At 41.9% G+C, this 21183-nt stretch overlaps 2 protein-coding genes across 6 annotated transcripts in view; one reads left to right on the plus strand and one right to left on the minus strand.

Annotated features, from left to right (window-relative positions):
* Positions 1 to 18676, minus strand: part of slka (STE20-like kinase a) — a 21940-nt gene extending 3264 nt beyond the window's left edge. Inside the window, exons 1-18 of one of the 5 annotated variants that reach the window (XM_035663512.1) lie at positions 18043 to 18676; positions 15095 to 15259; positions 12957 to 13005; positions 12284 to 12433; positions 11344 to 11416; positions 10781 to 10975; positions 10474 to 10555; positions 10098 to 10229; positions 8737 to 9975; positions 8485 to 8615; positions 7822 to 7945; positions 7295 to 7474; positions 4238 to 4339; positions 2992 to 3121; positions 2155 to 2279; positions 1879 to 2073; positions 1308 to 1433; positions 452 to 513 (exon numbers count right to left, since the gene is read on the minus strand). In XM_035663512.1, coding sequence (XP_035519405.1) covers positions 469 to 513; positions 1308 to 1433; positions 1879 to 2073; positions 2155 to 2279; positions 2992 to 3121; positions 4238 to 4339; positions 7295 to 7474; positions 7822 to 7945; positions 8485 to 8615; positions 8737 to 9975; positions 10098 to 10229; positions 10474 to 10555; positions 10781 to 10975; positions 11344 to 11416; positions 12284 to 12433; positions 12957 to 13005; positions 15095 to 15259; positions 18043 to 18192 — 3393 coding nt within the window. In that variant the 5' untranslated portion in view covers positions 18193 to 18676 and the 3' untranslated portion in view covers positions 452 to 468. Of the gene's footprint in view, positions 1 to 451; positions 514 to 1307; positions 1434 to 1878; positions 2074 to 2154; positions 2280 to 2991; positions 3122 to 4237; positions 4340 to 5359; positions 5453 to 7294; positions 7475 to 7821; positions 7946 to 8484; positions 8616 to 8736; positions 9976 to 10097; positions 10230 to 10473; positions 10556 to 10780; positions 10976 to 11343; positions 11417 to 12283; positions 12434 to 12956; positions 13006 to 15094; positions 15260 to 18042 lie in introns of those variants that run through there. The other 4 variants (XM_035663508.1, XM_035663509.1, XM_035663510.1 and 1 more) reach the window with 4 other exon arrangements.
* Positions 18677 to 20984: 2308 nt separating this feature from the next.
* The window catches only part of sh3pxd2ab (SH3 and PX domains 2Ab), a 51841-nt gene continuing 51642 nt past the window's right edge, over positions 20985 to 21183 (plus strand). The window contains exon 1 of the mRNA XM_035663083.1: positions 20985 to 21183. The gene's annotated coding sequence lies outside the window, so the exon portion shown is untranslated.

Raw genomic sequence — 21183 nt, forward strand, 5'->3', positions numbered from 1 at the left:
AAGAGATCTGACGGAGGGGGATGATGTCCTCCCCACAAAAAGAGGTTCTGTGAGTGCAGCTAAGTTTGACAGGAGTCCGTTTCGTAGCACAGACAGACACGAGGCTATAAACCGGAGTTGTGCAGGTTCGGGATGGGGTAGAATTTCGGAGACTCGACTCTGGGTGGTCGGGTTAAGGCATTCGGATTCGCCGCTAAATCTTGAAGAAGACCTCCTGCTCCTGGAGCTTCCGTGTGAAACTCCTCCCTCTAAACGCCTGCAGGGGGAAAGCAGATCCAAACAACTTAGTCAGCCGCTTTGAAGATTACTTGGACCATTCATTCCAGTATGAACTGCAGAGAGATTTATAAGAAGATAAGTTCTGAAGTCAAAGAGTAAAATGGATATTAAATATACCGTTCTTCTGGGTCTCAGCTTCTCTCTCCACCTCCTTTATCTCTTGGCTTGTGCTCCCTCATTCCAGCTCCTTCAGTTCTGGGTCTCATGTTCAATCAGTAGGTGGCATTTCTCATTCTGTAAGAAAATGTGGGTTAAAACAGCCGCCGTTCCAGGATTAATGAATAACATCCCTGTACTCCTGACGGCTTACTAGCGTCTGCCACCTGGAAATATAGTAAAGAGGTATCAACCCTAAAAAATGTTTTTTTTTTTTTAGCTGTAAACTAAACTATCACATCAATGCTGGTGTTAATATTAACATTCTTACTAAAGTTATAAAACCAGCCTCTTGGTGGGTTGAAAAAGGCTCGACACAACCCCGTTTTTTAAGTCCACTCTGAACCTTGTAAGGCCAATACTGAAGAGTTTACCGTTTGGGGCTAACTTATGTTGTGACATTTATATAAAAAAAGAGTTACCGTTTACTCCTCTAATCAGAGGAGGCCGGCCCAACCTCCCCAGCCTCGCTTTGAGTCTCGTGAAACCGCTGTGCTCATTTTAAAATGCGTACTGATTGAGACGCAGCATTCATAGGAGTTTATGCTCATTTTTTCTAATGTCTCCTTGTTATTTTTGTATTTTGGTGCAGTGGTTTGGACTTGTGCTCACTCACTGTTGTTTGCAGGTCTGTGAAGCATTTCTAAAATTTGCTGTGAAGGAGGGAGCTATCCGAATTCAAGGTGTAGTTACACTTTTCTGCTGATCCTTCTACAGCCCCAGTCCACTACTGATAATCTAGGTTATTAAAGCTTGTTCTCCTGTTGCATCCATTCCAAGTCACCATACATGAGCAAGCAAGCTCAATGGTAAAAGTGGTGGTTTAAAACATGTAAACAGATAAAGAAATGTGTGCGTGCTTGTGGCCCCACCTGTAGCTGCTGCAGCTCCCTGATGTTTGAGTCACACTGCAGCTGCAGATCTCTCATCTGGTTCTCGTGTTTCTGGTGTTGGTGGAGCCTCTCGTTCTTCTGCCTCTTTTCTTCCTGAGAAGCAAACTGGACCAAAAAACAAGAGACCACTGTAACGTAATCTGCACCACATTAAGGTATTACGTGATTTGTCTTTTTTGCAGAACGGTGGCGTGCTCATGCTTCAGGCGGTGTTACCGGTTTCTGCTTTGCACAGATCTGTTTGTGTCAGGCAACCCTACTGTTTACTGACTAACACTTTCTGTTTGAGAGTTCCTCCACAACAAAACTTAATTGAAACAACATTTTGAGAATGATGGAGCCAGTGAAGCTTGTGAAATGGAGACAGGAATGTTGCTGGTTTGAGATCCAGACAGGCAGGGATTATTGAGAGTACTGTGTTTGTATGGGGCAGATTCTAGGTGTGACCGTATGCCCGAGCAACATAGGGTTGCTAAAAAAAAAAGACCATGCATGTCCAAGTCCATAAACATGACAAGCAGATATTGTGAAACAACCACAGCGTCTGTACCTGTTTTATCCGCTCTCTCTCCTGCTCCGGGGTGACGGATGCTGTGGCGGTGATGCGGAGGCTCTTCTTGAACATGGCCATGCGGGTCTTGGCCTCGCTGCGCTGAATCTTGGGCAGACGAACCCTCTCTTGAGTCTGTTTGTTCTTCATCTCCTCTATCAACCGCTGGTTGTAGCGGTGCATCTGCTCCATTTCCTATAAAATACACACATGCAAGTGTTCAGCAGGCATATTTGAATAATAGAGCACATTTCTCTCTGAGAAGATTTCTCTTACTTTCTCATGTCTCTTCAGCAGCTGGTGTCTCTGCAGGAAGTACTGGTCTTTCAGCTGCTGCTTCAGCTGCTGGTGCTTCTCCTGCAGGTGGCGCTCCTCCAACTCCCACATGGCTGCCTCTCGAGCTAAAAAACACACACACATAAACATGTCATGTTTTAATGTCACACAAGTATGAGTTAGCAGTTAACATGTACCTGCATGTTAGCCGGTGACGAGTGATACAGAAGGGCAATACTGGCAGCAAGTCAGACAGGTTGTAACATGTTTTCCCAAACAGCACGTCTGTATTCTCATCTGTCTGCATGTCACACTCAGTAGTGAAGTCACTGACACACACACACACACACACTCTCTGTTACTAGTTGAAATTGAGTCAAATGTAAAAAAAAAAACAAAAAAAAAAACCTTTCAAGTTGTTTTCATGTCTGTTCTAAAAATGAGCTTAGAGACTTGAAACTTGCACAGGATGCTTGATGCTTGAGAGATAATCAGTCACATCATGTTGCCTGTTTTGTCAAATGTACTAGTAATGTGATCTAAGCAGGGATTGATAACAAGTGTGCTGGTGTGGTGCCTGTGTGTTGGCAGGAAACCAGAACCAGAAGTGTGACCACATTTTTCACCAGCACGATTAGAACAAAACAGCTTCAGATCAAATGCTTTTGTTGTATGGTTTTTATATCACACTGAAATAAATTACAGTTAACTCTAACAGGAAATGCACATTCATATATGACAGTATACTCTGGAGGTGGTGAGCAGTAATGTTAAGATGTGACTTTGCAGTAAAAGGGCTGATTTCATCTGTCAAGTAGTTCTTCCTCCATTTCCTACCTCTCATCAGTTGCTGCTTGTGGTTGAGGCAGTCTTTCTCAATAGTGGTGATCTCCAGTTTATGCTGCTGAATGATTTTCTTTAGAGCTCCATCCAGCTCTTGCTGCTGCTTCTGTAGGAACTCCTGCTCCTGAGGCGCCAGAGAGAGGAAGAGCAGTGAGAAACAGCCAGAGGAAGCCGTCATGCAGAGGGACAGCCAAGAGCAGAGAGAGACAGCACAATAAAATGTCACGGTACGAATGCATCGTAGTATGAAAACTGCCTAAAATGATATAATCTAGTCAAGTCAACCACTTCAAGTTCAGTACGACACAGAGCACTAAAGAAGTCACATCATCAACTGGAATCAGAAGAGAAGACACTCAGAGATCATGGATGGCAACGATCCACAATGGAGGTGAAGAGAGAAAGAAAGAAAAGTTAACAGTTCAGTAAAGTTTCAGATTCAGTTTTATGTAAGACAACATCGATACTGACGCTCACACTGTCCAGAGCAGAGCCTACATTATGCATGACTTATTACAGAACCAGCCAGAGTCGTCTATTCATTTAAATTTCTTTTCTAACTTTCCACATAATTTAAAAAGACGTAATAATCTATTCTTTAGCTGTCTAATCCGTCGCTGGTGGCAAATTGTAGGTTATGTGCTGCCATTACTTAACTACGATTAAGCATGTTCGATTATATAATTACACAGAATTCACTTTACCTATAGAAAAATTGACAAGCGTTGTTATTACACTGCTGAATCCAAATTAAACGGGTTAAGATGTGATACCGTAACCTAATTGTGCACAATACAAGTGACTTTTACATCCATCCTGTAAGGCAGTCAGTCTATTTGGACCTTGGCTGACAGAAACAAACATGGATCCAGACAGAAGGGGATCAACAACAACAACAACAACAACACCACCTCTGGGAAAGAGTGCTGTACAGGTTTACTCCCAGGCTCAACCTAGTCTGATGCAAACGATGTAATACAGCATAAATACCACATAAATATAGAGACTAGATGTAGAACATTTGTGGATTGGTGAGGGAAAATACTGAGCAGGAGAGGAAGAGAGAACCACTGCACAAACACAGTGATGACAACACTCAAAAAAAACCACAACACTGCCCATGCTTATATGTGTCGTTCTTTTAAACTAAAACTATCCTGTCACCTCACACACCTTCGCTCACATCTAAGTATGGGCCAGAGACGGAAAGAAACAGAGCAGGTAGGGTGGGGGGACTTACATCCTGCATCTGAGCGTTGAAGAGTGCGCATGAGGACAACTGAAAAGACTGTATCATAACCTGGGCCACTGCCTGCGGAGGAGAGCAAACAGCGCACTCGCCCTGATCAGGGACACACAGCACACAGCAAGCTGAGGATTTCTTTCTCTCTCTCACACACACACACACAGACACTGATTCTTCTTAAGTTATGTAAGAGATGGCCCTTTCCTACTTTGGGAATATCGGTGAGTTTAAGGCGCACAGCGAAAGTCACTTATTAGTTATTAATACTCTTTCCATGCTTGAAAGTGGCTCATAATTCCAGCACTTGAGTTTAATCCAGCTTGCGGAAGAGGGGCTGTGTTACTTTCCATGCTTACTGGCTGATGGAGTGTTAATAATCAGAGTTACCTTTAAAAGAAAAGAAGGCCTTTGTCCGCATGACTCATGTCTAATTCATAAAAGATGCACAGGAAAACAGGAAAGTTTGGAAAGGGCTTTCAGTACAGAGGTCTACTGTGGAAACAATAGCTGTGTCTGCAATTGCTCTGTCCTTCATTAATTCACTGTTCACCACACGGTAAACACTCTATGGTGAGTGGTAACACGAGAGCTTCACCACCGACAAGTGTACCGTGACATAAGTGTCATTTTCACATCAGTAATCTCAGCATTAAAAAGGGGAAGAATTGCATTGTGGGATGTTTTGGTTAACAGTAGTATACATGCTCCATTGTGGGCTTTTTTTTAAAGGATCAAATCTGTGGTTTTAGCTTTGTTAGGGCTGCAACTAACAACTTTTATTACAAGAGATTATTCTTCTGATTATTTTCTGATCTATGAACTGTCAGTAATTAGTTAAATGTCTACCACGATGTCTTGTTTAAACAGTTAAAACCCCAATGATGTTCACTTTACTATCAGAGAGGACTAAGTATAATATAATAAATATTATTATTATTATTATTATACCATTACAGTGCACTAGATAGCAAAAAGAGAGCGATTAGAGACACAGCGATTCTTTGTTTGTGTGAATATGAATGAATGAGGTTTAAAAGGAGAGAGGGAAAAGGAGAAAAAGAGAGAAAGAGCAATCTCACTCTTTCACAGAGTAAGAGACAGCGAGTGATGGTTTACCTCTGCAGTCTTAAGGAGCGATAGGTCCTCCTTTACGCGTTTCATGAGCTCTTTTCTCATATGTTTGGGTGACTGTCCAACTTCCTGTTTGGCCTAAAGTGTGTGTGCACAAACTGGTTGATGGTATATTCTGAAAATCTAACAAAGCTGGCCAACAACAGTAGAAGACATGCACGGCCCACTTTGAGAGAAGAGATACTGCATCTAGCCACCGACTGATTGGAAGTCAACATGCGTAATTCCCATGGCCTGACTATGACGCTCCTTTGAAACAGTCAGTCAGTCGTTTGATTAGTAGTTTTTCAGAGCACTTCAGAGATGGAAGTTTGAACTGCACCAGTTAGAGTTAAGTCAAAGAAATATTTGACTGCTACATGGCAGAAGATGTTAGTCACAAAATCAGCTCCCTCTGTATCTCTTTGCATTCAATTAAGTCCCACAGCCATCAAGATGATTAGTTTGCCTCTAGAAATTAAAAAACAGTAACTGAGCTGGAATCATCTCGTCTCTCATTTTGTAACTGCACATTACCAAATATTAAACGGTTCTTGTTGGTTTCTACGTGCTGTAAAAGAACACCGATCACACCTGGAGCTAAGAAATCTTCTGCACCACGTCTTAAGCTCTTTGGTGAAAATTAAATACTTTGAAAAACGTTCACATGTAATACCTTACCGGGTGCTCTTTCACCCACTTCAGATGTGTGGACGATGCAGACTGTTCATAGACTACAGCTCAGCATTTAACACCATTGAGCTACTGTGCAGTCTGTGTATGGGTAGATTAGCTTTAAAAGAGAGGCCACAAACAGTGAGAGGGGGAAATAACCTCCACTATGATTGTAAACATTGCTGTCCCAGTCTAAGGCACAACAAGCTACTTTTTTTCTCGGATGCCTTAAGAGATTAAGTACGTCTACAAAAATGTTTTTTCATTGTATGAGGCACAGCTGACCTTTTTTAATACATGTAACAATAAATTCCTTGATTCCTTAAATATTAACGTTAAAGATGACTCCATATCAGTTACTCTGACTCTTTCATTATTTCCCCAAATGAGCCCAACACCACTCATAAACAAATCTTCAAAAGTCGGCCATCCCATGACCAAAGCCACCTCACACACTCATACAAGAGACATGGTTAGTTAAATACACAATCACAGTACATTTTGAATAAGAAATACAACAGAAAAAATACACATTTTTTATCAATAAGTAATAGCTTATATTTTTGCAGCTGAACAACCACAACAAAGTACAAAACTGAGGGCTGAAGCAACCACTTTTAAGCTCACCTGCACAATGAAAATCCTTTAAGTGGCCCAGAAAGCAAATTGCGAGCAACAACCACCAAGGCATCGTATTGCACAATGAATGCCAATCGGCACTATTGCCGTAAAAGAGCTGCATAAAGCAAAAAACATAAAAACTGCGAGCGTACCCAAAACATCCAACAAAGCATTTACGGCTGCCAAGCAGAGGAGCGGTAGTAAATATCCAGCATGTTTTTGTAAGAAGCCCTGCACACCTTCACGATAAGGTTTTATGCTTAGCCTGAAACCGAACTTTTATTAATCGTTCTCTAAAAATAGACTCAGCAGCACGTTGCTTAGGAGGCAATCAGAAGCCTCAGGGCTGATAAATAATGAATACAACAACATGGAGCTAGCAGCATCTAGGAATGATAGAACAGTGTGTGTGTTGCTATCATTTGCACACATATAGTACCCAAGCAGAACAGCAAGACACACCACTCCCATAGGATTAATATGACACAGCCAAGTATGCCACCGGCTAAGTTGCTAAACACATGCACCATTAAACAGCTCGTATCTATGACATGCAAATGCTTATGGCCCCCAGGCTACCCCAGTTAAGAGCTAATCGGCCCACTAAAGGCACTTCCATGCACAAACAGTCATGCATGGCCATACCTCTTTCTTCCGGTTCTTCAGCATGTTTTGGAACTTGGAGAGCTCCTTGTCTTGATCCGCTTTGATGCGTTTGGCTTCGTCTCGGAGCCGGCTGGTGTGATCCTGTTCCAGGCGCTCAATGGTCTGCTTCTGCTTCTTCTCAAGATTCTCCACTTCTTGGTCGTATTGACGCTTCTTAGCCTGCACAGAAAGAATCAGAGACAGTGGCTTCAGCATGACAACATGGCTATATGTGTTTATAAGTTATTAAATATTATAAGATTATATAGTTTTAAGCCTTTATTGCTTAGGAGGGAGGGGAAGATTAACTGTAAAATATATTAATATGGTGTTATTTCAACCTGACTATAAGAGAATCTGCACATTATGGTAGAAATGATGAATGAGTGCATGACAAGTGATAGAGACTACATGCTTCATGTGCGTCCCTCTGTCAGATTTAGATCAACTTTGAAGCAGCTTGTTTCCTGGGAGTCGGCCAAATGAGAAAAACACAGCACCACTGCGATACGAACACACTGACTCACAGTAGTTTCCTGTTCAAAGCGCCGGTAGATCTGCTCTCTCTGCTGCTGCAGCTTGTTGCTCAGCTGCTGCTGGGCCCTTTGCTCCTCTTTCTGGAGGAGGCGCAGCTCTCTCAACTCCTGCCGCCTGAGGAAACCACACACACAGCAGTGCAGTCAGGGTGCCACCACATTCAATTACTTCATATTCAATTGTTTCTCATTGATGAGATTTAATTCACAAAACAAGCTATTTTTTTTATTTCTGAGATGGAATTTTATGGTTTGTTTCATTTCCTAGTTATGTTCACTTTCAAATTTATTACAATATTAATCTCCCTTTAATATTTAATAGAATACTATTATTTTCCTGCTTTGTGAATCAGTAGTTCATATTTTGATATATGTTCACTCTGTGCATTACTGACATAAAGTCATGAACCCAACAGCACGTCAGACAGCACTTGTATAAACATTTGGAGCAGCATGTCTCAGGTCTTTAAAAGGCAACATGTGAGATGACAGTAACATAATGCAGCATTCATCACGGGAGATAACCCATCTGGCATTTGTAAAAAGCTGTGGGAGTTGTGAAGTGAACGAGAACTATTTAAGGCAGGCATGTTAAATAGGCCATGTCACATATTTAGACCCACAGTATGGTAAGCAGACTGAATGCAGACGTACCTTAGGAACCTCATCTCCTCGCTCTTTGTGTCATTATCCGTCACTATCTTTGACGTTGTCACACTGACCTCCACACCGTCCACCATGAACTTACGCGTCTTCTTCAGAGTCTTCTTTTGACGTTTTGACTCCTACAAATGAAACAGGGATGTTTTTGTGGCTTAAATGATCGAAATAGTGTTGATAATTTAACTGAGGCTGTGAAAGAGAAACGCATTATTATTATTATTATCATTATTATTATTATATTACCTGCATGGACACAGAGCCCCCTTCTTTGCTCTTGGACAGGAAGCTGGAGATGGACAGATTGAGGTCAAGACTGTTGCTATCAGCAGCAGAGCTGCTTCCAGAGTCAGAGTCCTTCTCCACATCTGGCTTGATCACAGCAGGGCTTCCATGTTCGATCTTGCTTTCTGAGTCTGTTTCACTCTCTGGGACAGAGACAGCATCTTGGGAAACGCTCTCATCTGCACAAGTGGCTTTATCCTCATCTTCCTTCACAGGGACATCTTTACACGGGACCACTTCTTCTAAATCCTCAGAGGTGTCTTTGGCTTCATCACTGACTCCATTTGTGGATTCAGTTGGTGCCTGTACCTCCACTTCATCCTTGTGGGGATGACTGTCCTGCTCTGGCTGCTCTGCCTCCTCAGGGACTTTATCCTCAGGCTTCTCCTCTGGCTGACTTTCTATGGCTTCCTTCTCCAACACAACCTCAGCGAGGGACTCGTCTACACTTGACTTTGTGTCTGTGACTCCATTTATATTTGTGCCTATTACATTTGATTCTATATTCTCTGTGTCTATGTTTACAACTGTGTCTTTAGCTGTGTCTTCTATTCTCTCTTCTGTAACACACTGATGCATCTCCTCATCTGGTTCTTTGTTTTCTTCTTCTACTTGTGCCACTTCTCCTCGTATGGATTCTGGTTCTTCTGGTGCATCTTCAGGTTGCTCTTGTGACTCTTTGGATTCTTCTGTACTTACTTGTTTTTCTTCTTCTTCTTTCACCTCCTCTGCCTCTATTGCTTCTTCTATTACTTGGGTAGGTTCATCCTTCTTTTTCCCTTCTTGCGTCTCCTTCTGTTCCTCCTCTGTTTCTTGACCGTCTGTGACAAGTTCTTGGGTATCCGCTGTATCTACAGGCTCTTCTGGCTGCGACACTACAGGAATCTCCAAAGCCTGACCATCTTCTGGTTTAGGCTCTGGATCTTGTGAGATCACGTCCTTGGAGGGCTCTATTAGCCCAGGTGCCAGGTCTTCATTACTGACATCAGACACCTCATTGATTTTTTCCTCCTCTGTCTTGTCTACTTCACTTGTTCCAAGTCCTTCATCAGAGAGCTTATCACTGATCCGGTCCTCAGCGGGCTCGGCCTCTGTCTTTTCTGTAACAGATTCCAGTGTGGAGGGAGTTGGTGGGACTTTGTCATCCTCTGAGCTGGCCACGCTGGCATCTGAAGGGGCACGCTTGTGGCCAGGAGCCGCCTGAGCCAACAGTTAGAGAAATCACAACATCATCACACATCAGTGAGTGATAGAAAAGGATAGAAAAAATATGATACTAGGTATATATGTATATATATATATACACCAATAAAACTACATACCACAGGTGTATCAGGCTCTTCCTCCTCCTCCTCCTCTTTGCTATCCTCAATCTCCTCTGTGACTTCAGCTTTGGCCTCTGCGATGAGCTCTCTGAGAGGTCTGCTATCAGTCACACTGGTGACAAAAGGATGCTACATAGATGGACAGGGACACAAGACATCAACATGAAATAAAAATCTTTATCCTTCACCAACTGTCAGGCTTAATCAAATCTAAGAACAAACAAAGAAAATATGACAGATTCTTTTTTTATTCAGGCCAGTAGCAACATGTGCCTCCGGTCTTCATGGGTTAAGTGTGTATGCATTCTTTGGGTTAATTTGTAAGCTGCGTAGATGGTTATGTACTGAGAGAGATAACAGCAGGGCCGCTCACCTGTAGCAGCTGTACTGGACTCCACCTATTGTCCACATTCTTATCAAGGGCTTTCCGCAGAAAGTCGTTGAATTCTGGCGACCTTACAAGAATAAACAAAAAAGGAATCAGTTTGCTGACCACAGACCAGAGTAAGTGTCCCTAGGTCCTGCTTTGAGGGAATAAAATGAATACCCCCGCTTCCCCCCGTGGCCATTCAGTTGAGTATTAACAATTCACCAAGCTTTCACACATTAAACAGTCAACATATCTAGTCCGGAAGCATTCCAGTGCCACCTCTCTAGTTATCACCAGCACACAATCTCACCAGCGAGAGGGATGCATGAGTGTGGGCGGCTCGGACTTGGCTATTTTCAGCAGCACTCTCATGGGATTCATCTCGTGGTTAGGTGGCTCAATCTGCGCCAGCTCTATCAGGGTTACCCCGAGGGACCAGATGTCGGCCTTGTAGTCGTACGGACGGTCCTTGGAAGTTTCGCACATTACCACCTCTGGGGCCATCCTGCAAAATTAGAAGTGGGTTTGCATTAAGCTAATTCCACTGCAAGTTAATGTATGCATTCAGGCATGTTGCTTGATATCTTTGTGAACCACAAAGGTCAAATGAATGATGAAAAAATAAAATGAAATAGTATGTGTGGGCAATTCGGTCTGGAATTTAAAAGATAGGAAGCCTATTTAAAGTTGAGGTCATCCAACACTTGAGTGCATCCAAAATGCTGAATGAGGCCTTTTCTATTATCACACATTCATGACAGCTTTTTGTGCCGCCGCATAGACAAATAATCACCCCTAGCTGTGGGACACGCTAAGACAATTATCTGATGGAAAAGGGTGAAAGCCCTCTTCTATGCAGGCTGTATGACTCACCAATACGGAGTGCCGATGAAAGAATCTCTTCTCTGTAACGTCTTGGTATTTTTAGCAGACACCCCAAAATCAGCTGAAAGTAGAAAATAATTACGACCCTTTTCATCAGTGCATCAAACTAAACAGTGACATTTTCTGTACTGCGAATCCTTCAAAGATATAAAACAACATCACATCACATTTTTTGCTTAACTAACCTGCTCCAAGCTTTTACATATGACCCCTATACGTAGACAGAAAAGCCTCAATCTCCCTTTCATAATGCTTGTAAGGTCCATCATCACTCCGAGCAGTATTGTCACCTGTGCAACTATTTCAGCCCGCTCTCTTGTAATGTACACACTGGAGGGAAAGAGAGATCTATCATTAAGTCCCTGGTGACTGCTTGATAATTATTGTTTGCCAGGCTGCGTCCTGACCCTCTGCCTACATGAACATGAATCATCAGGGAGCCAGCAGCTATGGATGCTACAGCAGCAACATTTACTTCTGGAATATTATGTAACAAGTTCAACGAATCACCAACTCCAAAGCATAAGTGGTGTATAAAAAATATTCTCTCCTTTAGGGCTACAGAAAACACATCTTTTTGTTTGACTCATTCCAGTTTTATCATACGTAAACACTGTGTTGTGCACTTGTCACCACTATCCCCGAGGTCAAATTGCTCAGCTGGTTGCCACAACACTGATGGCGAAGGGATCCACAACTGACTTTATTAATTAGCTTTTTAAGCCTATTAGTGTTGGCCCTACAGGAGGGTTCAGGATGGCCACCAAGGGCATTTATCTGAGAGAGAAATCAACAATGAATCAGCTATTGTTCTGTGTAGTACTCTAAAGTGAGTAAGTGTGCTTAGCTGGACCGTGAGTGATCTTTTCCTGAATAATCCTTCACATTTACTAAAATATTGCAACAGCTAAAAGGTTAAGATATTCACCCAGTTTCACTTCTCCATCCAAGGAGAGGAGAATGTTTCCGGCTTTCAAGTCTCTGTGGATGACCTTGTTTTCATGGAGGTAACACAGGGCCTCCAGGGTTTGCCTACACACCACACGGATCTGTGGCTCTGTCAGGGGCCGCTCCAGTTCTGTCGATAAACATTCGCACACATAATTAAAATATGTTGTTAGTGGGGCTTTTGAGATTTTTAGACACACAGACTGAGTCATTTGGATATATCAACATAAGATGTGATGGCCTGGTGGTATCCAATAGCAACTGGAGGACAAAACTCCACCCTGACACCAGCCAGCATGTATGACTGGACAAATCTGGGGGAAGAAAAGTGTTTTTCTAGGTGAGTCAGACCACAGAGCAGAATGTATCCACAGAGTGAATGAATTGGTACACATAAGAAAAAGTGGGAAGGTCTTCAAGGTTTGAGAAAGAGAAACTGAACGCATTAGAAGTGGACTAACCACTCCCTGAAATCTGAGCTACAATAATTACACAGTTAGAAAGGCTGCTTCAACTGGGGAGAGGGAAAAAAATCCCACAGAGGCTTCTGGATGGAATAAAAAGAGTTGGCACTCAACGATGGAGCAAAGATTTTTCTTAGCTCCAGTGCTTTATAATAATTTTCAGTTTCCTTCAATGAATGAGGGACTTACCCAGCATGATGGCATCCACCGCACCACCCGCACAGAACTCAATCAGAATCTGCAACAGTAAAACAAAACAAAGTGGAACAAAATGAATGTGTACTATAATGCAATGAAGTCAGTCAGTCAACTCCCTTTTACAGCACACAGTTTGCTTGAGGGAGGAACTTGTGTTATGCGAGGCAGACGAACAATACGACCTTTATAGGAAAGACATCAGACCCCTATTCAATGTTATTGATTAAGCTGTGGAAACATTCCAAGAAGCCAATCGATCAGTCACAAAAGAGGCACGGTGAGCTTCCTCTATAGACGTGTTCTTTTCCATTTCAGGACAATCTTTGTGTGTCGGTCTTTCTCGGCTACAAACGTCAGTAGAGATTGTAGTCGCAGGCTGGAGACAGTGACTGGGATCATCTCCTTATAGTTTCTTTAAGATGCACCTGTTCAGCAGGATGTTTAAGCATAAAGTGTGCAGAGCAGGTCGTGCTGGTTGGTCATCTTAATCTTTACAAAATAAAATCTTATTCTTTGTATGTGTGTGTCTGTGTATGACTCACATCCAGGATATTTCATCATATGTTCTGAAGAAAAATGATTTCCTCATTTGGGTAGCACCATACTGTCAATGCACTTCAGTATATTTAGGAGATAGATATGCAGTACAGTCAATTTCATTCTTACAGTGTAAGTCCTGCCACGTATACATACCTACACCATACTATTTATATTTGGGAAGCTGTGAAAGGAAATGTATGGATGAAATAAGCCAGGGAGTTGAAACCTAAACAATGTAAATTTACTTTAACACTACACAAGCTACGGTAAATGTTCAGACAAATAAATGTTCATTATGATGAAATGCTCAGCAGTGGTGCTTTGTACGAATCTTCTGACACGCTGCTGTCTGACAAAGGGATCCATGACTATGGATGCACCAGGTCACAGACCGTCCCCCACTACTGTCACTGAGATGTAAAACTGACCAGCTCCTGACCTCAGTTGTAATGGCTGATGTAATGTACCCGACCACCACTTCATCTTCACTGGCACTGCCAGTTGTTGGCAGCTTGAGGTTTCAGATGATAGACAAAAATCAATCAAAGCTACAACCGAGCACCACCCTCTATTCAGAAAGTGAAACAAACAGGACAAACCAAGCGGTTGTTCCTGCTCTGCATAACAATCTCTCCTGCCGTGGGAATCTCGCTTTTAATTTACGGTGTAGTGATTTTGACAGGTTTAACAAGTACGCACGGATTTAAATCTGCTGATCATAATATCAGGTTAAATTGAACATCATGCACGCAAATACATTACAAAAAAAAGAAACACATTATATATTAACTCAACCAAACACGGAGGCAGTTACACATTGATCATGCTGCTTTAAGACGAGGACCAGAGGGACAACCTGTATGCAGCTCTGAATTATTCACAGGCACTTTCTCCAGCCACCAAAGCCACTCCATTATCATCCCATAGATGTGGCCAGTCCACAAGGGACGGTCACATGACACCACCTGCCAGGACTTAATTGTTCTGGGGCCTCTTACTGCACACAGAATGAGATCTACTGACTCTGTATTAAACCTGCACTGTGACTCAACTCTCTGCTCACAGTGGAGTAGCTCGAGAAGGATGAAGCACTCTTTTAAAGATGTCACTGTAAAGAAACCGTGTTCACTGCTTAAGATTTGTGTGAGGTCAGATTGAGGATTCAGCTGGACGTCACAAGCTCCAGTTGTTATCAGAACATTTCTTAACCTACACTGCAGAAACATGATCCGTCTTTTTAAATGAAATGATGTGAAATCTATAATAGGTCGGTTGTTTTTGTATTATGACCTGTGACTTCTTCCAGCCTCGTACCGGCCTCCGACTGTGTCACATGGTTGGTTTTAAACTCTTAAAATGTTGGCGACGTGGAAAAATGCACTGCTATTATCCTTTAATGGAACGACACAAGAGTCCTTTGAGAAACAGCATAACGAACACTGGCTTGTGATGAATTTGTGTGTCTCCGTGCGTGACTAGTTCACTGCCTCGGTGTCTCTTTGGCTTCAAATCAAAAGCAACACAACACATGAGGGGGGGGAGAAAAAACAAACAAAACTGTTCTCTCTGCCAAGCACTTGCTCACTTACCCAAAGTTTGCCTTCGAAATAGAAAGCATCCAGCAGTTTGACGATATGATGGTGGTCGCAGGAGGCCAGAATGTCGATCTCGACCATGTAATCCTCCAATTCATCCTCCGTCTTTGTGTCGATAACCTTGGCTGCAGCCAGGGTCCCATTCTGCTTGTTCTGAGCCTGAAAGCAACATTGATGTCAAAAATAGGAAAGCCATTATATTCTCATGACGCACGACATATAAATTAGGAAAGAAAGTACATTTTCTGAAACTGCTGGCTCGGTTTACTTTGCTAAAGGCAGTGCAGTGAAGTGGCTATTGTGGAATAACATCCATCATCATCACAAATGTCATTTAATACAAAAGCCATTTTGAAACTAGAGCAATAAATACTGGAACACCTCATGGCTTGTTTAGGTCAAAGCAATCTCTATAAATACATTTCCCAGAGACTTTACAATAACACCTTATTATATACTGAAAGGGAAAATTAGAAAGAGAAAAAAAAACACCACACAGCACACGTCTAAAGTCTGAATATTTACAATACGCCTCGTCATTTTCTGACCTCTAACAGTAGCTGATCTTGTCAACCTTTCTCACTGCCTCCTCTTCCTTCTTTCATTCAGCTACTGTAATGTCAAATGTGAAGTAACAGTGGGAATAACTTATACCAAAAACATCTAGGATTTAATGGATTTCTGATTAGGGAAACAGATTTGAATCATCTAAATCTAAGGCTGTACTGAAGAGACTAATTCCCACACACTCTGTCAAACAAGGAGCTGAGAAGTTATTTTAAGGCCAGCTTTGGACTTAATGTTTATGGTTACAGACACAATCTGAGGGAGTTAAGGAAAAAGAAAAGGGAGGGAGTGTTAGGACAAACTGTTGCCGAGTGTGTCACACCCTATATTTACACAGTTCTGACCCGACACACTCCCTGTGTGTTCGGCCGGGTCGATGCCTGTCTAACGCAGGCCGACACTAACACACGTGCAGTTTCAGTATTAGCTTCATGATGGAGAGGGCAGAGATAACCGGTCTGTCGTTGAGCTATTCAAATGTGGCCTTCAGTCACTATGTACGTGACATTTTACACTGAACTCTACATACTGGCCTGGTTTGAGGGAATAAACGAGAGTTTTGTGGGTGTCATATTAACAAATCCAACAATCTAACACATCATTTTACCCTCACTTTCATCTGAATGTGAATAGATCATATTAAGCATACATCTCACACCACTCCAGCTGTATTGAATAGGCAGAACATAATTTAAAGACGTGCATGCCAATCTAAATATGTGAACCGACGGGCTGTGCGAACACAATTATGTAAGCTGTTTGTTTGATGTCCAAAAAAAATAAAAAAAGACACGCCTCTTCGATGCAAAGCTATGTTGATGTGTTGTTGTGTATTTAAGACTCTTCTCTCTTTCAGCCTCTTAAACAGCTGGTTCACACGATGCTGCCAATCTTTGTCACCCCACCCAACTGAGGCAGCCATCAAACGCCTGTGAAATAACTGATGAAATACGTAGAGTCTGTGTTGACAGTGACGTGACCTCATGAAGGCAACTCGTACAAACTCCAACCAAAGTGCACACGGGTTTACAGTTTTAGTCTGAGGAGGCCCGAAAGTCTTCTGGCTTTCATCACCGTTAGTTAATCAGCTAATAAGACTTGGAAACTGGCAAATGAAGATTTCAGGGCCATTAGCTGCATTATTTAATCACAAGATTTCCAGGAAGGGACAGCATAAGTCACACAGAGAGAGAAATCTGTTCATCTGAGGTTACTGCGATAAAAGAGTGCCAGACTGACCTTTATGTGAAACTAAACTACTAGACGGCCTACATTTCTTCTCTAATAATTGTCTGTTTGATTTGTATTATTACTTTATTCCTTATTCTTTCTTAAAAAGTTGTTGTATTAAAATGATGTGTATGAGCAGAGGTTTTAGTTATGTGGGCGGCTGAGCTGAGTTTCTCTCATGTTGCTGACCTTTCCAAAGGGTGTTTCTCAGTCCAAGATAACCTGCAGACGTACGTCAGGTGGCGGCGATTACAGCTAGTGGATACAAAACCACAAACACCTCACAACTGTAGCGTTCAGAGATAAACGCAGGAGCAAACAACCCCTCTCTGGCACTGTGACGCTATAAAAAGTGAACATTAAAAGCTCCGCAAGCATTGTTTTGAGGGCAATTCATTAAATTTGCATTGTACAGTACTGCTGTTGCGGGTATTGTGTCCACCTCATTTATAATGTACAGTGTGTGTTGGCAAAACAAATATAGCATCCACTTAAAAGTGACAAACCATCACACTACTACACCACTATTTACATACACACCTGGGATAAACAAACCTGCCCTTGACTTTGTAAACAAAGTCCCTTTCTACTGTTTCTCTGAGGGACACATTGGACTTTAAGGACACCTGCTCTCAGGGTGTGTTTAATGTTTATATTGTGTCTCATCTGATCTCTCGTAGGTTATTCTGTGGAAGTGAACCACACCTTCACCAGTTTGACTGAGGCCAACTCAATGACAGCACAAAGTCATTTTGTTGACCTGACAGTGTTAACAGGGCCTTCCTTAAACCTCCAAAATGGGGAAATGCCCCTGACACACTCAACGAGGGTTAGAGTTCAAGCAGTCACTAAACACAGCCCTGAGGTTTACGTTTCTTTACACATCCTCAACAGGAAGGTGTTCGCATGCAGGTGACATGTAAAAGTACAGTATGAGCTGACATAGCACGGAGTTGAAGCGAAAAAAAAATGCACATTACTCAGGGTTTAGTGGCCTAGAAAAGGTTAGCCTGAGCGAGGTTTGTGCTATCACTGCTGTCACTTTGACGTTATATGACCAACATGAGACACAATGGAAGCGAGTGACTCTTAAAAAATAGGTTAGAAACCCACAAGGCGGATGTAATACAATAATTAGTTATTACCTTAAACACTTTCCCGAACGCCCCATCTCCCAGTTCCCCAATGATGTCCCAGATCTCCTCCGGGTTAACGTCTCTGTGTACATGTTCATACTGCTTCTTCTTCTTATCAGGCCCCAACTTGAAGATCTTCCGAAAATTGAAGAAAGACATCTTTTTTTTTATTATTATTGTCGGACGTGAACTACAGTGCCGTTGTATGCGGTCTGTCTTCTGTTATTTCCGCCAAGAAAAATATATAGCGGTTCCTCCCGACGCGGAGCTCAAAAGGCTAGCGAAAATAACAGCATGCGGCCGGTAAATGAAGGCAGACGAGCCGCTTTTTTATCCATTCAGCTGTGATAATGGCAATTATAACTTCCCTCGACGGTAGTTATTCATAATCACATCACAGCTAGCAGCTCACAGGACGCTGTTTCGGGGAGGTGAGGGATACGGAGAAGAGTTCGCCGTTTACGCACAGGCTGGTTGTACCGTTTTTTAACAAAAAAATCAAACAGCAAAATGTCGATCATGTCATCACACTCGATACTGCATTTTTCATCATTTAGATAGCGTTAGCGGGTGAAAAACGAGGAGTCAAAGGACCCCATGCTTCGGTTGGCTGACCACACAGAAGTTAGCGGACTAGCGTCAAGCTAACTGACGCGGTAATGCGGACTTCCGTTAAGAAACGTTCAAAATAAAACCGTTACTAACCGACGGTCGCGCAAAACAGTTTTTAAGTCAGTGAACTGAGCAAAAGAGAAAATGTACAATACACCAATGCGGCAAACAGGCAAACAGCGTGATAGTAGACGTCTTTTGTGTTATTTTGTGAATGATAATAAATAATAAATGGAGAAATCTCGCTATCTTTGATGTATGAGGAGTAACCGTTAGTAACAGCGTAACGTTACGTTAAACAGACGTAACGTTAACGCTACGACGGAACGTGAGCATCATTAGCTGTAACGTTATATGGCCAGAATTGCGTGTGTGTGTTTTGACTAGGTCGGGTTTGTCTTGCTGTTAACTGAATGCGTTTACTTCGGAGACTGGATGCGGATTACTTCCGCTGCCAGCGGCTCTGTTAGTGGTGTGCTTGACGCAGTTGGTTAGCTGTATCTGTTTCCTGAGTCTGCTCGGCAGGACGTGCTCAGGGCTCAGCCCCTCGGCCGCACCACGCATGCTACTTAATGTGTGCTCCTGTCGTCATGAGCAGGGAAACAAATGGTACAAGTTGTTGTTGTTAACCTTTTAGCACCATTTCAGGCCCACATTGTGTTATTAGGAGTCAGATTATGAGACTATAAGTGATCAGGTAATTCAGTAGTCATAAGATGAGTCTGTTAGTTGGCCTTTTGTTTTCATAATTGTCAAAACACTGTCAGAACAATGTAACCTACCTCAAGGTACCATAAGGGTTCTTGTTGCTCATTATATTACGTTATTATTCATATTGTATGACACTATTGGATCGTGAATTATTGTACAATTCAACAGGCTCACTGACTTTTAGTTTTGGTGGATTTCATCTGGAACTAGTAGTAAATCATTTGTCAAGTTATAAGTTCAGAACTGTATTCAGATCCTTAAGTAAAAGTAGAAATACTGTACAATACAAAAACTCCATTATAATCAAGTTTTGCAATACAAATGTACAATTTAAAAGTACTGAAGTGTCATCTGCAAAATGTAATGTAAAGTATCAAAAATAAATGTGATCATTATGTAAAACGCTCGCTCTTAGTGTGTTATATCTTAATACTGTTGGATAATTTTACAGATTCACTGTCTTCACATGTAAGACACATTTTAGTGTTTTTAGTTTTTTATTCTTATCAGAATCAGCTTTATTGGCTAAGTTGCTCTCAGTGACACAGAAAAAGACATTTAATAAAATCAACAAAGGAACACATAAACATTTAACTATTGTGTGCATACAAGTAGGAGAATATGAAAAAGCAACAATGAACAACAGCATACAATGTCTGTTACAAGTCAGACTGTTTTTGTAAATCATAATTGAAATAATCATTGAATGATTATTGTAATAGGTCACTTTATATACATGAAGTCTGTGGTTATGACAGTCTATGAATGTATACATGTTATATATATATATACAGCTTACTTAGATTATATTTGTCAATGATATATACATACTTTATAAACCGTTTTTGTACAAAATAATCACATTTTACAGGCTGATCACAGAATCTGAAAAATTAGAAACTATAGATGTCAATTAAATTGAATGATGTTAAGAAGTAAAATATGTATTTTTGTATTGTAGTGGAATAGGAGTCTAAAGTGGCATTAAATAAATGAACGTTGTACCCCATCAACGCAGAGGTCAAATAACTATAATAAAACAAACTCACCACTCGTTCACATCAATGAGATCAAGTTGTGCAGCGCCCCCGTGTGGGGAGATGAACTAAGTGTTCCTCTCCTCTTCGCCTCCTCCACTAGGAGGGAGCAAAGTCATTTGCCATATGCTGAGTTTAAGTGCTGTCGGAAATCCTATCCCGACTTTGAAATTAACGACAAAGTAAAAGGTAACAGTCATATGGGATTGCAATTGTCGGCTAAAACAAATGTGAGCTTTGTGGAAGGTATAAAGCAGCAACACTACTAAATATTCTATTTCCCATCTAGTTTTATTTTGTTTTTTTGCAAATAAAAACACGCTTTTCATCGTGCATGTCAAAAACTTTCCTCCAAACTCTCAATAGTTTATCAGAACAGGAGTTTGGTACAATGTTACACAAACAACAAACAGTCTTCACTTCTTCAGAGGTGCATTGTGTCCAGCCAGCTGAAGCAGCACCGCCCCGTACATTGATTTCCACGGCCCCTCCTGAGCGTACTGTGCAGTCCAGCCCCTCTTGAGGGAGGAGATCACTGGTCAATCGCCAGTTTTACTGCGTTGTCATGTTTCAGAAGGAGTTCAGAAGCTCCGACACCGCCTGACACCATCATTTCATGGATGCACCCAAAGCCTGAGTGCAGAGAGACTCTCTCCCCCCCCCCCCCCCCACTCCTCACTTTCTACCAACTTTTGCTCACCTCACTCACCAGTCTCCCTCACCAGGCAGTCCCCTCATGGTTTTTCATACTCTATACTGTTTTCATGGGTGAGCATCTCCTTTTGTAGGC

Source organism: Morone saxatilis, unplaced genomic scaffold (assembly GCF_004916995.1).
Source record: "Morone saxatilis isolate NCDOM2014 unplaced genomic scaffold, NCSU_SB_2.0 Contig19, whole genome shotgun sequence".
NCBI lineage: Eukaryota > Metazoa > Chordata > Actinopteri > Moronidae > Morone > Morone saxatilis.